General features: G+C 33.1%; 1 protein-coding gene across 3 annotated transcripts in view; it reads right to left on the reverse strand.

Annotated features, from left to right (window-relative positions):
- Positions 1-14,951, reverse strand: part of LOC135845323 (tyrosine-protein phosphatase non-receptor type 11-like) — a 77,700-nt gene that overhangs the window by 42,340 nt on the left and 20,409 nt on the right. For all 3 annotated transcript variants that reach the window (XM_065363808.1, XM_065363809.1, XM_065363810.1), the window contains exon 4: positions 12,942-13,136. In XM_065363808.1, the coding sequence (XP_065219880.1) occupies positions 12,942-13,136 (195 nt within the window). The remainder of the gene's footprint in view (positions 1-12,941; positions 13,137-14,951) is intronic.

Raw genomic sequence — 14,951 nt, forward strand, 5'->3', positions numbered from 1 at the left:
ACTGGTAGAAAAATTTTTGAACTGGACACAGCTAGATCGAAAGGGCATGCAAAAATATACCACCAGCCAAAATTTGGTCAAGTGGGTCACTAACAAGCACCAACCTGGAGCATTCGCGCTAAAATTAATTTAGACCGATTCTAGGGCGTTTTTTTGGAAAACTGGAATTTCTAAAATTCTGCTGGAGCCTCCAAAACGGTTCAGAACCACTTTCAGTCGACTCAGCACGCTGCAATTAGGGTACAGTGTGAATTTTAGCTTTATATCATCGTTTTGTGAAATTTAATGGAAATTTCGAATTCCAAAAATTTGCTGGAGGCTCCAGAAATGCTCAAAATGGCTGGAAAGCGTTTCCAATCGATTCGGCTGGTCTTCATGAAGGTATACACCAAATTTCAGCTTTCTAAGTTAATTTGATAAAATTTTGATTTTTTCCCATTTTTAGCCCTTTGATTTTCAAAAATTCACCAAAGGTCGGAAAATGCACTTGAGCTAATGAAATTTTGGCTGATGGTATATATTTGCATGCCCTTTCGATCTAGCCAGTTGGGATACCTCTCTTGTTAAGTTGTTAGACCATAAGATGATCTTTGCCAGAGATAATATCGAATATTGGCCTGTGTCAATGACATTTTGCATCGCGTCACAATCCGAATAGACTACAAGATGCACCGATTTTGTTTTACATGAATAAACAAGGGTAATTACACGTGCTGTTATATACCAGTACATCTCCACAGTTGAATGATCCATAACTTAAAAAGGTTGAAGGACTTGATCAATCCGTAAGAATTGTCTTCAAGAATGTGACCTGATTAGTTTTGTAACGTTATCTGAGGTCAAAATATAACTCGCCGCGTTCTCTATGCTACGTAAGATACTACGATAGATACAAAGTTACCTATACCAGCCTATTACCTTAGCTACAGATACCATGTGCCTCTATTTTATACCAGTAGATATATCGAGTAAGAGGAATATAATGCAGTTATGTAATTGTCGACGGACGCCGGTCGTTTCGTAAAGATATCATTACACGGTACCAATTAGTATTTAAATGCGAGTACAAAAGCATATAAGAATGAAAATTATTACACCGAGCTGAAATTAGCATCGTTTTAGAGCGCTGCCCTGATCGAAATCGTGCACCGAGCATCGAAATTCTATAAGGACGAAATGTGGTCGGTGCAGAGCCCGGTACGTTCCCTTTATACGACTACATCGGTTATAGTTAATACTAGGTTTCGACTCCGTTTACGTCTGGTATATCTTTCTATGCATTTATGGATAGAGTTGAGTGTACGAGGGAAGATGTAGAATTTAATCGTCATCGTAAGGAATATCAAATAAAAAGAATGTAGGTACTCCAAAATCCCTATTAACAATGAGATGATCGTTTTACTCGGTGTGTTTTAAAAACTGATGAATAAGGAAGAGGAAGATCAACGTCTCAATGTTCGGAAGAAATTCAATGTGAGATTCAAAAATTGGGTTATTTTTAAAACGAAAAAAATCACAATGTTATCTCATGAAATGAAGGCCAATTTCATCACATTTTATGAATATTTTTCGTGATCTTCAATCATTTAAATGTACATTAGTAAATGTTGGACACCATTTATGAAGCTTTCAAAAACTTGGAAAAAACTGATCAATTCCCAACATTGGGTTCTGTAAACTTGTGGTAACTTTCAGTAAATGAGTAATTTTTGAAAAATCGGTAACTTTTTGGTAAATTACAGGTAATTTTTTGGTAAATTATGGGTAATTTTTCAGCAAATTACAGGTAATTTTTTGATAAATAACAAGTAATTTTTTGTAAATTGAAGAAGTTTTTTGGTAAATTACAGGTAATTTTTGGTAAATTACGGGTAGTTTTTTGGTAAATTACAGGTAATTTTTTGGTAAATTACAGGTAATTTTTGGGTAAATTACAGGTAATTTTTTGGTAATTTACTGGTAATTTTTTGGTAAATTACTGGTAATTTTTTGGTAAATTAGGGTAGTTTTTTGGTAAATTACGGGTAGTTTTTTGGTAAATTACAGGTAGTTTTTTGGTAAATTACAAGTAATTTTTTGGTAAATTACAAGTAATTTTTTAGCAAATTGCAGTTTTTTATCTGGTAAATTGCAGGTAAATTTTTGGTAAACTACAGGTACTTTTTTGGTATATTACGGGTAATTTTTTGGTAAATTACGGGTAGTTTTTGGTAAATTACGGGTGTTTTTTTGGTAAATTACAGGTAATTTTTTGGTAAATTACAAGTAATTTTTTAGCAAATTACAGTTTTTCATCTGGTAAATTGCAGGTAAATTTTTGGTAATTTACTGGTAATTTTTTGGGAAATTACAAGTTTTTTTTCAAGATCAATTACAAGTAATTTTTTGTAAATTAAAGAAGTTTTTTTTGGTAAATTACAGGTAATTTTTGGTAAATCATAGGTAATTTTTCAGCAAATTACAGTTTTTAGTCAGGTATAAATTGCAGGTAATTTTTTGGTAAATAACAAGTAATTTTTCAGTAAATTACAAGTTTTTTTTTCAAGATAAATTACAAGTAATTTTTTGTTAATTAAAGAAATTTTTTGGTAAATTACAGGTAGTTTTTTGGTAAATTACAAGTAATTTTTTAGCAAATTACAGTTTTTTATCTGGTTATTTACTGGTAATTTTTTGGTAAATTGCAGGTAATTTTTTAGCAAATTACAGTTTTTTATTTGGTATGTGAATTGCAGGTAATTTTTTGGTAATTTACAAGTAAGTAGTTATTTGGTAAATAACAAACAATTTTTGGTAAATTAGAGGAAATTTTTTTGGTAAATTACAGGTAATATCTTCATAAATTTCAGGTAATTGTTGGGAAAATTAAAACTGTTTGACATAACGCTAAAAGTACTTCAAGTCAAAATGATGAAAATTTTGTATAATTTGCAAAAAGTTGGAAATATTGAAGTAAAAATTTCCATAAAGCATTAAAAAAATGAAAAATAAAGTATATACTCGTATTATTATGTATCTAACAATTTGTAAACAAATAATCTTCAAGATACCAAAAAATAACCACACAATTTCTTCAAATCACGAGAAAATGGGTAAATTCAACTGACAAATGTTTGAAGCTCTGAAATTTGAGGATATAATTCCATAAAATAAACATATTATTATAACCCATCAAACCAAAAAAATAGAAAAATACAAAAATGTATCAAAACTTATGAAAAATGTTGTAAAATTTCCTTCAAGAGTTGATGGAATAATTGAAGTGAAAATTTATACTATAATTAATAAATATTGCACACGAATTGGCAAGCTTTTAAAATAAGTTGCAAAAAATTTCTGAAAATGATTGAAGCTTGACAAAAAAAATGCCAAACTTTTATTTAAAAACAAAAAAAAATTCGATAAAATAAAATACAAAATTGTGTAAAGTGACGCTAAAATCTTCAAAATTTGCGAAAAAATGATTCAATTTTCACAAAAAAATATCGCTAAAACTGATAAAAAATATAAACAGCAGCTTGATAAAATTTTGAAAAAAATTGTTAAAAAGTCAAAAAGTGGTGAAATAGGTAATTCCAAAGTTGACAAAAAATGGTCATAATTTAAAAAAAAAACAGCAGGAATATCATTGAATAAAATGGGAAAATTTTGATAAATTTACAAAAAATTGACCAAATCTACTTGGAAAATCATTCAAAACGTAGCAAAAATTGATCAAAATGTTGACAAAATTTTTGAAAATTAACAGAAGTTTAGAAAAATTGACGTAAGAGTCATTGAAAGTGATTTCTAAATTGGCATTAAAATGTGTAAAACTTGAGAAAATTTCATTAAAATTGCATAAAATTATGTAAAATGATCTATTCACGAAAAAATTAGTTTGATTTTTATGAACATAATGTACAAAAAATGAATTTGTGTTCATGAAAAATTAATACGAGATATCTATCAATTTTTTCTATCCAATGCTAGAGAGAAATTTTCAATTCAAATGCTTTTCTCTTGAAGAACTTGATTTTTTTTTCAAAACAACCTCGTGTGGTGGCGATTTCTCAAAACAAACTTTAATTTCAATCCAAGGTACAGGGTTGTAAAATGACTCAAAATATTCAATCTCGGAAGAGTCAATTCATCAGACGATTACTCAATAAAACAAAACCACACTCATTGTGTACTTTAGGCTTCGATCAGCACAGTAGAAAAAACTCGACGAGTTTCAAACATGGTCATAGGGCATAAGGACAAAGCATGAATCATTTAAAATATTCTTAATGACGCTATTGTATATAGCCATAGCCGGTGAAATGCCTCGATGATACGATGATAGGTTTATGTACAGATTATATTAGGCTTACGATGGAAAAAAAAATGTTCGGAGCCAATGTCATTTCACCCCGAAACGTTCCAAGACAAATATATGCCTATTGATATGCCTTAAGCCTATACAGAGATACAGTAAAGTGCTAAACAGCGTGACTAAACAATCGTCGACCGGTATTTTTATAGACTATAGAATTACAATTGGTTTTTGATACGAGTTGTTAAAAAGTTCGAATGACTTTACAAAACTATTATAAACCTTCATTCGAGTACATTAACGTATTCAATTTTTAAAACTAAAAATTTCGATGAAAACAAATTTAATCTTTATTTATACTTCAAATTATTATTCAAGCAACTGAAATTCTGTTTCAATCGAACATAGATAAAAATATACTTATAAGTAGGTACATTTGAAGTTCAACAAACTCATAATCGCATCCCTTAAACTCATTACTTATTCGTGCGAAGCCTCGAAAGTTCATTCGTAACAAAACCCGCCTATCGTCGTAGCTCCTATTCCTAGTATTTCAAGCTCAAGGATGACGAATCCATTGAAAAACGTCCAACACGCGTATCAAAAATGCCCATCTGAATTTTTATTCGAAATTTTCTACCATATATTCGTGAATCGCCCTTGATATTTTTTTTTCTTTTTCAAACAAGTAACATTGATTCGTCTTTCAGGCTTCGAAAAACCTTGAGACAGGACAAAGACGACGACGCGGTTTATGGATTCGCTCGTATTTATTTTCTTAATTTTTTTTCCATTATCGTATATGTGTATTGAGATAAACGTACTAGTGTACGTGTGCGTGTAAGTGTCTCATTATGAAAAATTACAACGACCGGTGCGGCGTACGCGCGAACAGCGTGACAAAATGTCAACAATATCGCGGCTAAAACGTCGATTTGAAACGGACAACGAATCCGATGATGACCATTAAATCCGACGACCGACGATGTAGGTATGTTTTTCTAAAGCATAGAACTGCGGCGCAAAATTTTTAAGACTTGGTGAATCTGACGATTGTTTTCGATCGCATTAACACTCCTTTGGTAATACTCACACCTTCGAAGTTAAACGAGTGTATTTATGTAGGTATTTAGAATGGTATAGATAAATTTAATACATTCGGTGACGTAAATGCGCATCGCTGACTAAGAACAACTAACCCATCAATGTAGACGACTCGAGTAGCTACATTTGTAAGTCGTGGGATTACTAAATTTATAGATTTTTTTTCTAAAGACGCAGTCGTCGTTGATTTATACGTAGGAGAGACTTGAGGTTCAGTACGGACCAAAATTTCAGGATGTTTTGATTTTTGTCGATTTTTTTCAGGTATTGACTCAAATTAAAGATACTGGAGAGCGGTTGGAATGAGCCAGAGTGCAAAAATAATACCATATTCGTGTTCAGCAGCTTTGAGAACATACTATTCGATATGCCACAATGTTTTTTCAAAATTTTCAGGTTTTGACCTCAATAAATGAGGTGGTGGGGGGCATAGAAGAAGTCAGATCGAAAACATAAGGTCATATTCGTGTTCAGCACCTTCAAAAACATACCATTCGATATGTCACAACAATTTTTCAAAATTTTCAGGTTTTGGTGCAAATAGCATGGGACGTTGGAGGGATCGGATCGAAAAAATAAGGCCATATTCGTGTTCAGCGCCCTCAAAAACATACTATTCGACATGTCACAACAATTTTTCAAAATTTTCAGGTTTTGACCTCAGTAAATGAGGTGGTGGGAGGCATAGAAGAAGTCAGATCGAAAAAATAAGACCATATTCAGGTTCAGCGCCCTCAAAAACATACCATTCGATATCTCACAACGATTTTTCAAAATTTTCAGGTTTTGACCTCAATAAATGGGTCGGTGGGGGGCATAGAAGAAGTCAGATCAAAAAAATAAGGTTATATTCGTGTTCAGCACCCTCAAAAACATACTATTCGATATGTCACACCAATTTTTCAAAATTTTCAGGTTTTGGTCCAAATAGCATGGGGCGCGGGGCGCGGCATTGGAGGGGTCAGATCGAGAAAATAACGTCATTTTCGTCTCCATCAGTTTCAAAAACATATTATTCGACATATCGCACGACTGATAATTTTTTCAAAGCTGTTTCTTAAAATAGGAGGGGGGATTGAGGGCTTGTTACGCATATTTTGGAATCAATTTTTGAAGTTGAACATTCAGAAAAAAACTAATTTTCAATTTCTTGAATTTTACAACATACCTATATTTAAAATCTACATTCAATGACCTTACAAAAAGTTCTGAACTTGAACCCAGAAAATTGCTCGCAAACAGAAATACGTAGTTCACAATCAAAGCACCTTCCTCTCTCCAATCCTCACTTGCTTCCTCTATTCTCTGCTAATGCCAGAAAAACTCAGCCAACCCTACCAAATGGACAATAAATGACCAAATAATAAATTTCATTTGACTTTATAAAGCCTCTTTTCTTCATGTATGTACCATAATCAGGCGATAAGTTGAACAAATGCCTTCCAGCCCTACCCTCCTTATGGTCGTTTAAATTCTTAAAATACGACTAGAAATGAGCCAAGAGCAGAGTTATAAGCGCGGAGAACATACTCGACACTGGTACTCGTATGTATCTTCGAACGATGCGACTTATTCACGATGCTATTTTTATTGATTCAACATTCCGCAACATCTCCGCACCTACAACAACGATCACCTTAAATCCTCATAAGTCACCGTGGATTTCGCAGAAATTCTTGTAATCTACATGATACCTACTACATACAACGAACTGGACATTTTTTTTCTTTTGCTTTTTAACCTTTAATATGGTATAAAATAAACAATTCTATCAGGTATTTCTCCAGACACACCCCCACGTTTTCGACGGTCTACGTCAACCGTGACCTTTATTGGGTTTTATTTCCGGTCCATCTCTGGAGTTTAACAAGAGACGATGTGGGGAAAGAGAAAGAGAGAAGAGAGAGAGATGATACGGAGAATTGCAAAAAGTAGACTTGTATAGTATAAATATACGATCGTACATATGTTTTACATATAAATCTATTCGGTCATATTTATTTCACAATTGAAAATATGTACATAACTGATGTCACGATCGGATATGGTGTTTGGATTTGGATGGTGTGGTGTGCGGTGGGACCAATGAATCACATAGTACTCGTAATATGAGGATGTGGTATGAGTATGACCAATTCTAATTCTAATCTACCATACATAATGATTAATGAGCACATATGTGTACTAATATGGATATGTGTTTGCAATATGTACAAATATGTAAATTCACGAAAAAATAACTTTAGATTGGTGGATCTGTCACCAAGAAGTCAACAGATAAGAAAATATGAATCTGCTATGTTTTGGTAGCTTTTGGTGAATCTGTCACCGAAAAGTCACCAAGATTCCCTAAAAATCAGAAAGATTCACCGAAAGTCACCAAGTTCAGAATCGATTAAAAATGATTACAGCTTGGTGAATCTGTCACCGAGATTAACCAAACGTCACCAAAATTCACCGAAAGTCACCAGACAGTCAAATATGAATTTTCTAGGTTTTGGTGACTTTTTGGTGACAGATCCTCCAAAACTCACCAGAATTCACCAAAAGTCACCAAGATCAAAATCGATTACAAATGATCATCTGCTTGGTGAATCTGTCACCAAGAAGTCACCAGATAAGAAAATATGAATCTGCTATGTTTAGGTGACTTTTTAGTGACAGATTCGCCAAAAGTCACCAAGATTCACCAAAAGTCACCAAGATTCACTAAAAGTCACCAAGATCAAAATCGATCACAAATTATCACTGCTAGTCACCAGATAGGCAAATATGAATTTTCCATGTTTTGGTGACTTCTTGGTGACAGATCCATCAAATTCACCAGGATTCACCAAAAGTCACCAAGTTCAAAATCGATCAAAAATTATCATTGTTAGGTGAATCTGTCACCAAGAAGTCACCAGATAGGCAAATATGAAATTTTTATATTATGGTGACTTTCTGGTGACACATTCACCAAAACTCACCGTGATTCACCAAAAGTCACCAAGTTCAAAATCGATCAAAAATTATCATTGCTAGGTGAATCTCTCACTAAGAAGTCACCAGATAGGCAAATATGAAATTTCTATATTTTGGTGACTTTCTGGTGACAAATTCACCAAAACTCACCATGAGTCACTAAAAGCCACAACAATCAAAATCGATCACAAATCATCACTGTTTGGTGAATCTGCCACCAAGAAGTCACCAGATGAATTTGCTATGTTTTGTTGAATTTTTGGTGACAGATTCTCCAAAACTCGCCAGAATTCACCAAAAGTCACCAAGATCACCGAAAGTCATCGAGATTCACCGAAAGTCATCAATATCAAAATCGATCACAAATGATCACTGCTTAGTGAATCTGTCATAAAGAAGTCATCAGATATGCAAATATGAATTTTCCATTCTTTTCGAATGTTTCAACGAAGGGTAGAGGTGGAAGAGGGGTGAAAATTAATTTAAATCTTTATCTTCTACTCGTATTTTCAAAGAAAACTAAACTAAAAATTTCAAAAAAAAATAAATAAATAAAATTTCAACATTTTTATGGTTCATACTTAATTTTGTCGAAAAAAAAATACCCAACAGTTGTAACCACAAAAGTTCAAAAAAGTAGCCAAAAAGTAACCAAAAAAGTTACAAGACGTCAGCAAAACATTTTAATGTAAGAAAAAAAAATTAGCTAATGAAACAAGATTTGGTAATTTCTGACAAAAAAGTCAGGAGAAACTAGCAAGATTTTGGCAATTTTTCCAAAAAATGGGAGCTTTTTTGGGTCATTTTTGGAAATTGTTGGTAAAAAAACAAGACTTTAAAAATAATTTTTTGGAAAAAAATCGTGGACTTTTTTTTTGGAAAAAAACGATAATTTTCAGTAAGTACCTACGAGTAATTTTTGGCAAAAAAAAAAACAGACTTGGCAATTTTTGACAAGAATTAACACTTATTCATTTTCTTAATATTATTAACGTTTTTAATTTTTTTCTTGAACAAGTAAGACCAAAATTTGGAAAAATTCAATTTTTAAATTAAAAAAAAAAAAAAAATTAGGTAACTTTATTACTTGACCAAAATTTTGAAAAATTAACCAAAATTTACTTTTAGCAACTTAAAGCAGGACTTTTCATAATCTCAGTAGAAAAAACTTTTTTTTTTACATTTTGAACACAGAATGATTTGTATTTGTAATTTTTGTAAAAAAGGATTCTGTTTGATGTCGTTTTTCGAAAAATCAAGACAAAATCAGAATAGTAAAAAAAATAAACAAAGACGACAAAAGTGAGCAAAAATAGGATAATTAAATTAAAGCTGTTGAACATTGTTTCAGAAGCATATAGGCTCATTTTCATACTTTTTCCTCCATTTATACAATTTTAATTGAGCTGTTTTAGAAAACTCAAACCTCTGTAGGATTTAAAATTTTTCAAATTGGCAACTGAAAATTTTATGAGTTATCCTACCAATCTCATGCGGGTGGGGGGGGGGAGAATTTATTCAAATCTAAGAATTTGTGATTTCTTTCAAAACTGCCTATAATTCAACGACTTTAAACTTGAAACTGATTAAATGTGAGCTTTTTAAAATGACGTTAGAAAGCAGATTCAAAATCAGCAAATGAAATTTGAAAACTAAAATTTAAAGTTGAAAGTTCAACTTTCCAAAATCGGAAATAAAAGTTTAAAGCTATCATTTAAAAATTTCAAAAATACCAATTACAGTGTTAGGGTTCCTTTTACCTCTTTTTTTTTTTTTTTTTTTTGCAAGAGACCAGAAACCAACTTTTTTTGAGACAACTGAGTTCAAATAATATGTATATCCATATTATATTTTTTGGGTTCAAAGTCTTTAACTTTTCAATGACTTACTATAGATCCTCAATTTTAAACAAAATTTCAAAAATTATGAAAAAATGGTGGGACATGTTGAAGAATATTCACCGGGGGGGGGGGGGGGTTAATAGCTCCTCCTTTGAAAAATGGAAGCTTCTGGTGGGACACTGACACTGAGTCATAGACTGGACCATCGAAAAGGATTCTAAAAAAAAAATTTGGGCGAATTCAAAGGGCTCTACTTGATGTGAAATTAGCCAAATGGAAAAAATTTTCGTATAACAAAAATATCACGAATTTTCGTTTTATTTTCTGTGAAAAGCGTAAGTAAGGAGAAAAATGTTACGCTATCGCCACAGGTGATAGGTAGGTGTAGGTGCAAAGAATATTCACCGGGGGGGGGGTTAATAGCTCCTCCTTTGAAAAATGGAAGCTTCTGGTGGGACACTGACACTGAGTCATAGACTGGACCATCGAAAAGGATTCTAAAAAAAAAATTTGGGCGAATTCAAAGGGCTCTACTTGATGTGAAATTAGCCAAATGGAAAAAATTTTCGTATAACAAAAATATCACGAATTTTCGTTTTATTTTCTGTGAAAAGCGTAAGTAAGGAGAAAAATGTTACGCTATCGCCACAGGTGATAGGTAGGTGTAGGTGCATGAGACAACATTTTTTTTCGAACATATGCTCTATTCGTGAGATGAAAAACGTCATCTCGTATACGAGAAGATATATATGAATAGAAGAATTTCGCACTGCACGTGCTTAAGGTCACCGTACGTGTCAGAACGATGCAAATTTCACGTTTGTTTTGTATATGTGCTCGAGTAGGCGTTGCCAATGGTTTCGGTCAGTCATCTTTTCGTATGGATATACACTATACAGATTATTCAGATGTAGAAAAAATTTCATTCAAAGCAAAGGTTGACGAATGATGAACTATGCAGTTTATATGAGTTGTTGTATTCGTTTCGTATCTCATAAAATACTGGGAGGTATGATTGATGAGTGTCGTTTGAGAAAAATACTTCTACCTATAATAGACCTGCCTACCAAATACATCTCTTTAATACCTATCAAATTCCTATAGGTATGTTTCAGCCTAGGTTCAGACCCCTCGAGGGGAATACTACGGTAAAATTTTACATCATTTGTACGAGTTTTGACGTTTGTATATAACAAATTAATCGCTATAGTGGTACGCAGCGTCCGCATTCGCGACTTTGGTATTGTTTTATATAGTGAAAACGGTCATCGTCCTGAAATTTTCTCATCGTTGTTTTTGAAATCGTTGTTATCTGGTTTTCGCTCGAATGCTCGAATTATTCTTACTCGTTGAACGAGCTAAAATTAATAACTCGTTAGCGACTAGGCAGCCGGGGCCGAATCGTAATTCGAATCGGACGTTAACGTGGAAAATTATACGCGAAATGACGACTGTCGAGCTTCCAAATCATTGTCAAGATCAGCCATGAGGTCAGCACTTTATAGTACCTAGACCTATCTACCCTACCACCATCGAATCGTATGCTCGACGTATCTCTATCTATACACAGAATACATTTCGGTCTCCGGTGACTCGAAACTTGACCTTTTTTTACCTTCCTTTGCGACCGCAATACACGTCTCGTCGCGCGAAAACACTTCACGAGTAATTTAATCGAATAATTACTTTTTTTTTATTTTTAACACGCGGGTTTTTTACAATGCTGAAATTCAGAGTACATGGTGGTATATGGGTAACGGTTATACTTGTGGAGTAGTAGGTAATTAAACGAACAATTTCCAAATAATTAATATTCGCTAGCGTAGGATGGTCCATTGAATGTTTTCAAATACTCGTGTAATAATCAACAAACGAATAACCAGTCGAGAAAAACTTTCGCTTTTTATGTAATCGATACAAAATATACCGATTGTCGTACCAGTAAACTTTAATGATATCGGAATCGGAAGCAATAAATTTATTAACCGTTACTCGTTATTGTTTTACGTATCTACTCAGTCCACGGGTCTCGAGTCTCGTGTCGTTTACACAAAGTATTGCCTATATGTTGTATTATAACCTAGCTTCAGCTTTAAGGGAACGAGAGACAGAAAATGCCCGCAAGTTTCTCCTCGTAAATGTAAGAAAAAGTTTTCAAATTTGTATTCAGGGGATTCGATGAAAAAAGGGTCATGGGGCGATTGACATGAGGACTGTAGAATGAAATTTATTAGGAAAAATAAAGTTTAAAAAGGGAAAAAAAGGGAATAAAGCCATCAAAAAATCATTTCAATTCAATTTTTGAAAAATTTCCCACTTCAGAGCACGTTCCCAGAAGATTTTTTTTTTTAAAAAAAAGGGCCTTTTCAAGAGACCCAAAGCCACAAGTCCCAGTCCAAATCTCCAGCACACAAATCACTCTCGCCCGAGTAAATTCAGCAAACAACACAGGTAATAATTTTTTTACGTGTTAGGAAGAAAAAAAAATAATAATAAAATCGCCAGGTAACCTTGAAATGTAAATACCTGTTCTCGGAACTTGCGGAGGCGCGCGCGCGGCTCGCGTCGTAATTCATTGTTTAAAATACTACGCAGCGTTTCGTTTCGATGTGTATTTATAAAATGTCACCGCAACCCTTCCGCTCCCTCAACCTCAGAGGGCGACGCGACGGATCACGTATATATCTCTGTACTTTTCACATCAACATCGGGCTAAAATTTCAGCTGACACTTACCTCTCGGTGGTCGGATCGCCGCAATTTAGTGGAAATTTCAGTTCGATTATTTCGCCATTTTTCTCCCTCAGTTGTCCTTGGTTTTCCATGTAATATTGGACCAGCTCCGACAACGTGGCGAATTTTTCCCCTCCAAAGAGATCGTAAAATTCACCCGAATTCTGTATTCTGATATGTGTAACTGCGCCATTTCTCCTGTAAATAAAAATCAGCCATTATTGCCATGATGATGATGATGTCATCTTTGTTTTTTATTTACTTCGAAAGTACGAGTAGGTTTTTTTTCAGCAAATTGCGATGCTATAAGCGGCTGAAGTGGATGTGGAATTACGCCATCGGATGAGATTTGTTGCTCTTTCTAAACACTGCAGCCAAAACTCATTCGTACATAAAGTGCCTCGAGAAAGAATGAATGAATCACATATCAACAACTTTGCATGATTGTAGCGATTTCCTCGAACTAGGTATACCGCAGTACTTCAATAAAAATAAAAATTTCTTAGATTTTCGCCCGCCACGTTTTAACTTTTCCAGCGAATACATTTTTTTTCCAGAAACTGTTGAATAAAGTAATAAAATGTTTACGAAAAAAAGGCATCCCATTAAAACATTACTTACGTCGTCATTAAAAGATAAATCAATTCAATCAAGATAGAGGCCCACATCACCTATTTATGCAAAATTTGATGCGGTGCCAGATTTCAGATGACCAATGTCTTAAAAGAAGAATTCGATAGAAATAGACCAGCTGATGATAAGATATTGATAGATTATAAATTCGAGTTTATATTCATAATCAGAAAAGGGTTATTGGGGGGGGGGGATTTCATTCTTAGAAATATTCGAAAATCTTACAAGACACAATTAAGCTAAAATGTAAAATATGTACTTGAGAAAAGTTGAGCATATTTTGAAGTTTTAATCATGTTCATAGTTTCCAAAAATACGTAGGTATGTAGTATTTAACACCAATTTTCATAATTTTTTGAAATTGACGTGCTAAAGGTGCACAAAGGAATCGTATTCAAAAAATAAGTCTACATTTGTCCCCAACGCCCTTGAAATTCGAACAATCATTTAAAATGTTTTGGTTATTCGATAAATTTTGACTGAAAAATTGGTTGGCAAGAGTGTGGGGGTGTCAGAGGACTAAGATCGAAAAAATTTGCCGAATTATTCGAATTAAAATGTTCAATCTTACCTTCAATTTTTTCAAAATTTTGATTAAAAGAATAGGAGGGGGGCTTGTAATCTTCGGAGGGATTGACCGTTGAAATCCTATCTTGAAAATATAAGTACATAGTTGGTTGTAAAAAAAAGTAAAGAGGGATTTTCACTGCAATTTTTTGAAATTTTCAATAGGTAATAAAATCTTTCAAATTTATTCTTTTTACCTCAAAAGTTCAATTTTGTTCTATTTAAATTTCAATTACCATTTTTGAGTTTCCCATTCACTTTTTAAAAAAATTTCAAATAGATTTGCTCCGAGTCCAGACAGTCTTCAGATACATATAATGAGCAATTAAAATTCGACAATTTCGTAAAAAAATCGCAAATAATTTTCAAAAAATGAAGTTTTGTCGACAAATTTTGGTATTGGGAATATTTATCAAAATACCAATTGATTTAAATTTGCGGTTGTCGAATTTTGAAAAAAAAAAATAGAAAAACTCCAAGAATAAAAATGGACGAATTTTCAATCCAGGATATTTTTTCAGATATGAAGACTTAAGGAAAAGGATTGAAGCCTCCTTGAGTGCCCCTTAACTAATATTTCATGAAATTTTACAATTTGGGGTGGGAAGGGCGCAACGTCAAAATTCCAAGTCAGACTTTTTTGGGTCAAAATTCTTTTACTTTCAAAGAGAACGAGAAAAAACGAAAACAAAAAATGAAAATTTTGAAAGAATACAAGATTTGAAAAAAATGAAAGTTTGATAGAAAAATGAGGAAAATACAAAAAATTTCTTTGAAATTGTTACCGAAAAAACCTGAATTTTTTGAACTAAT

Source organism: Planococcus citri, chromosome 4, assembly GCF_950023065.1.
Source record: "Planococcus citri chromosome 4, ihPlaCitr1.1, whole genome shotgun sequence".
Taxonomy (NCBI): Eukaryota; Metazoa; Arthropoda; class Insecta; order Hemiptera; family Pseudococcidae; genus Planococcus; species Planococcus citri.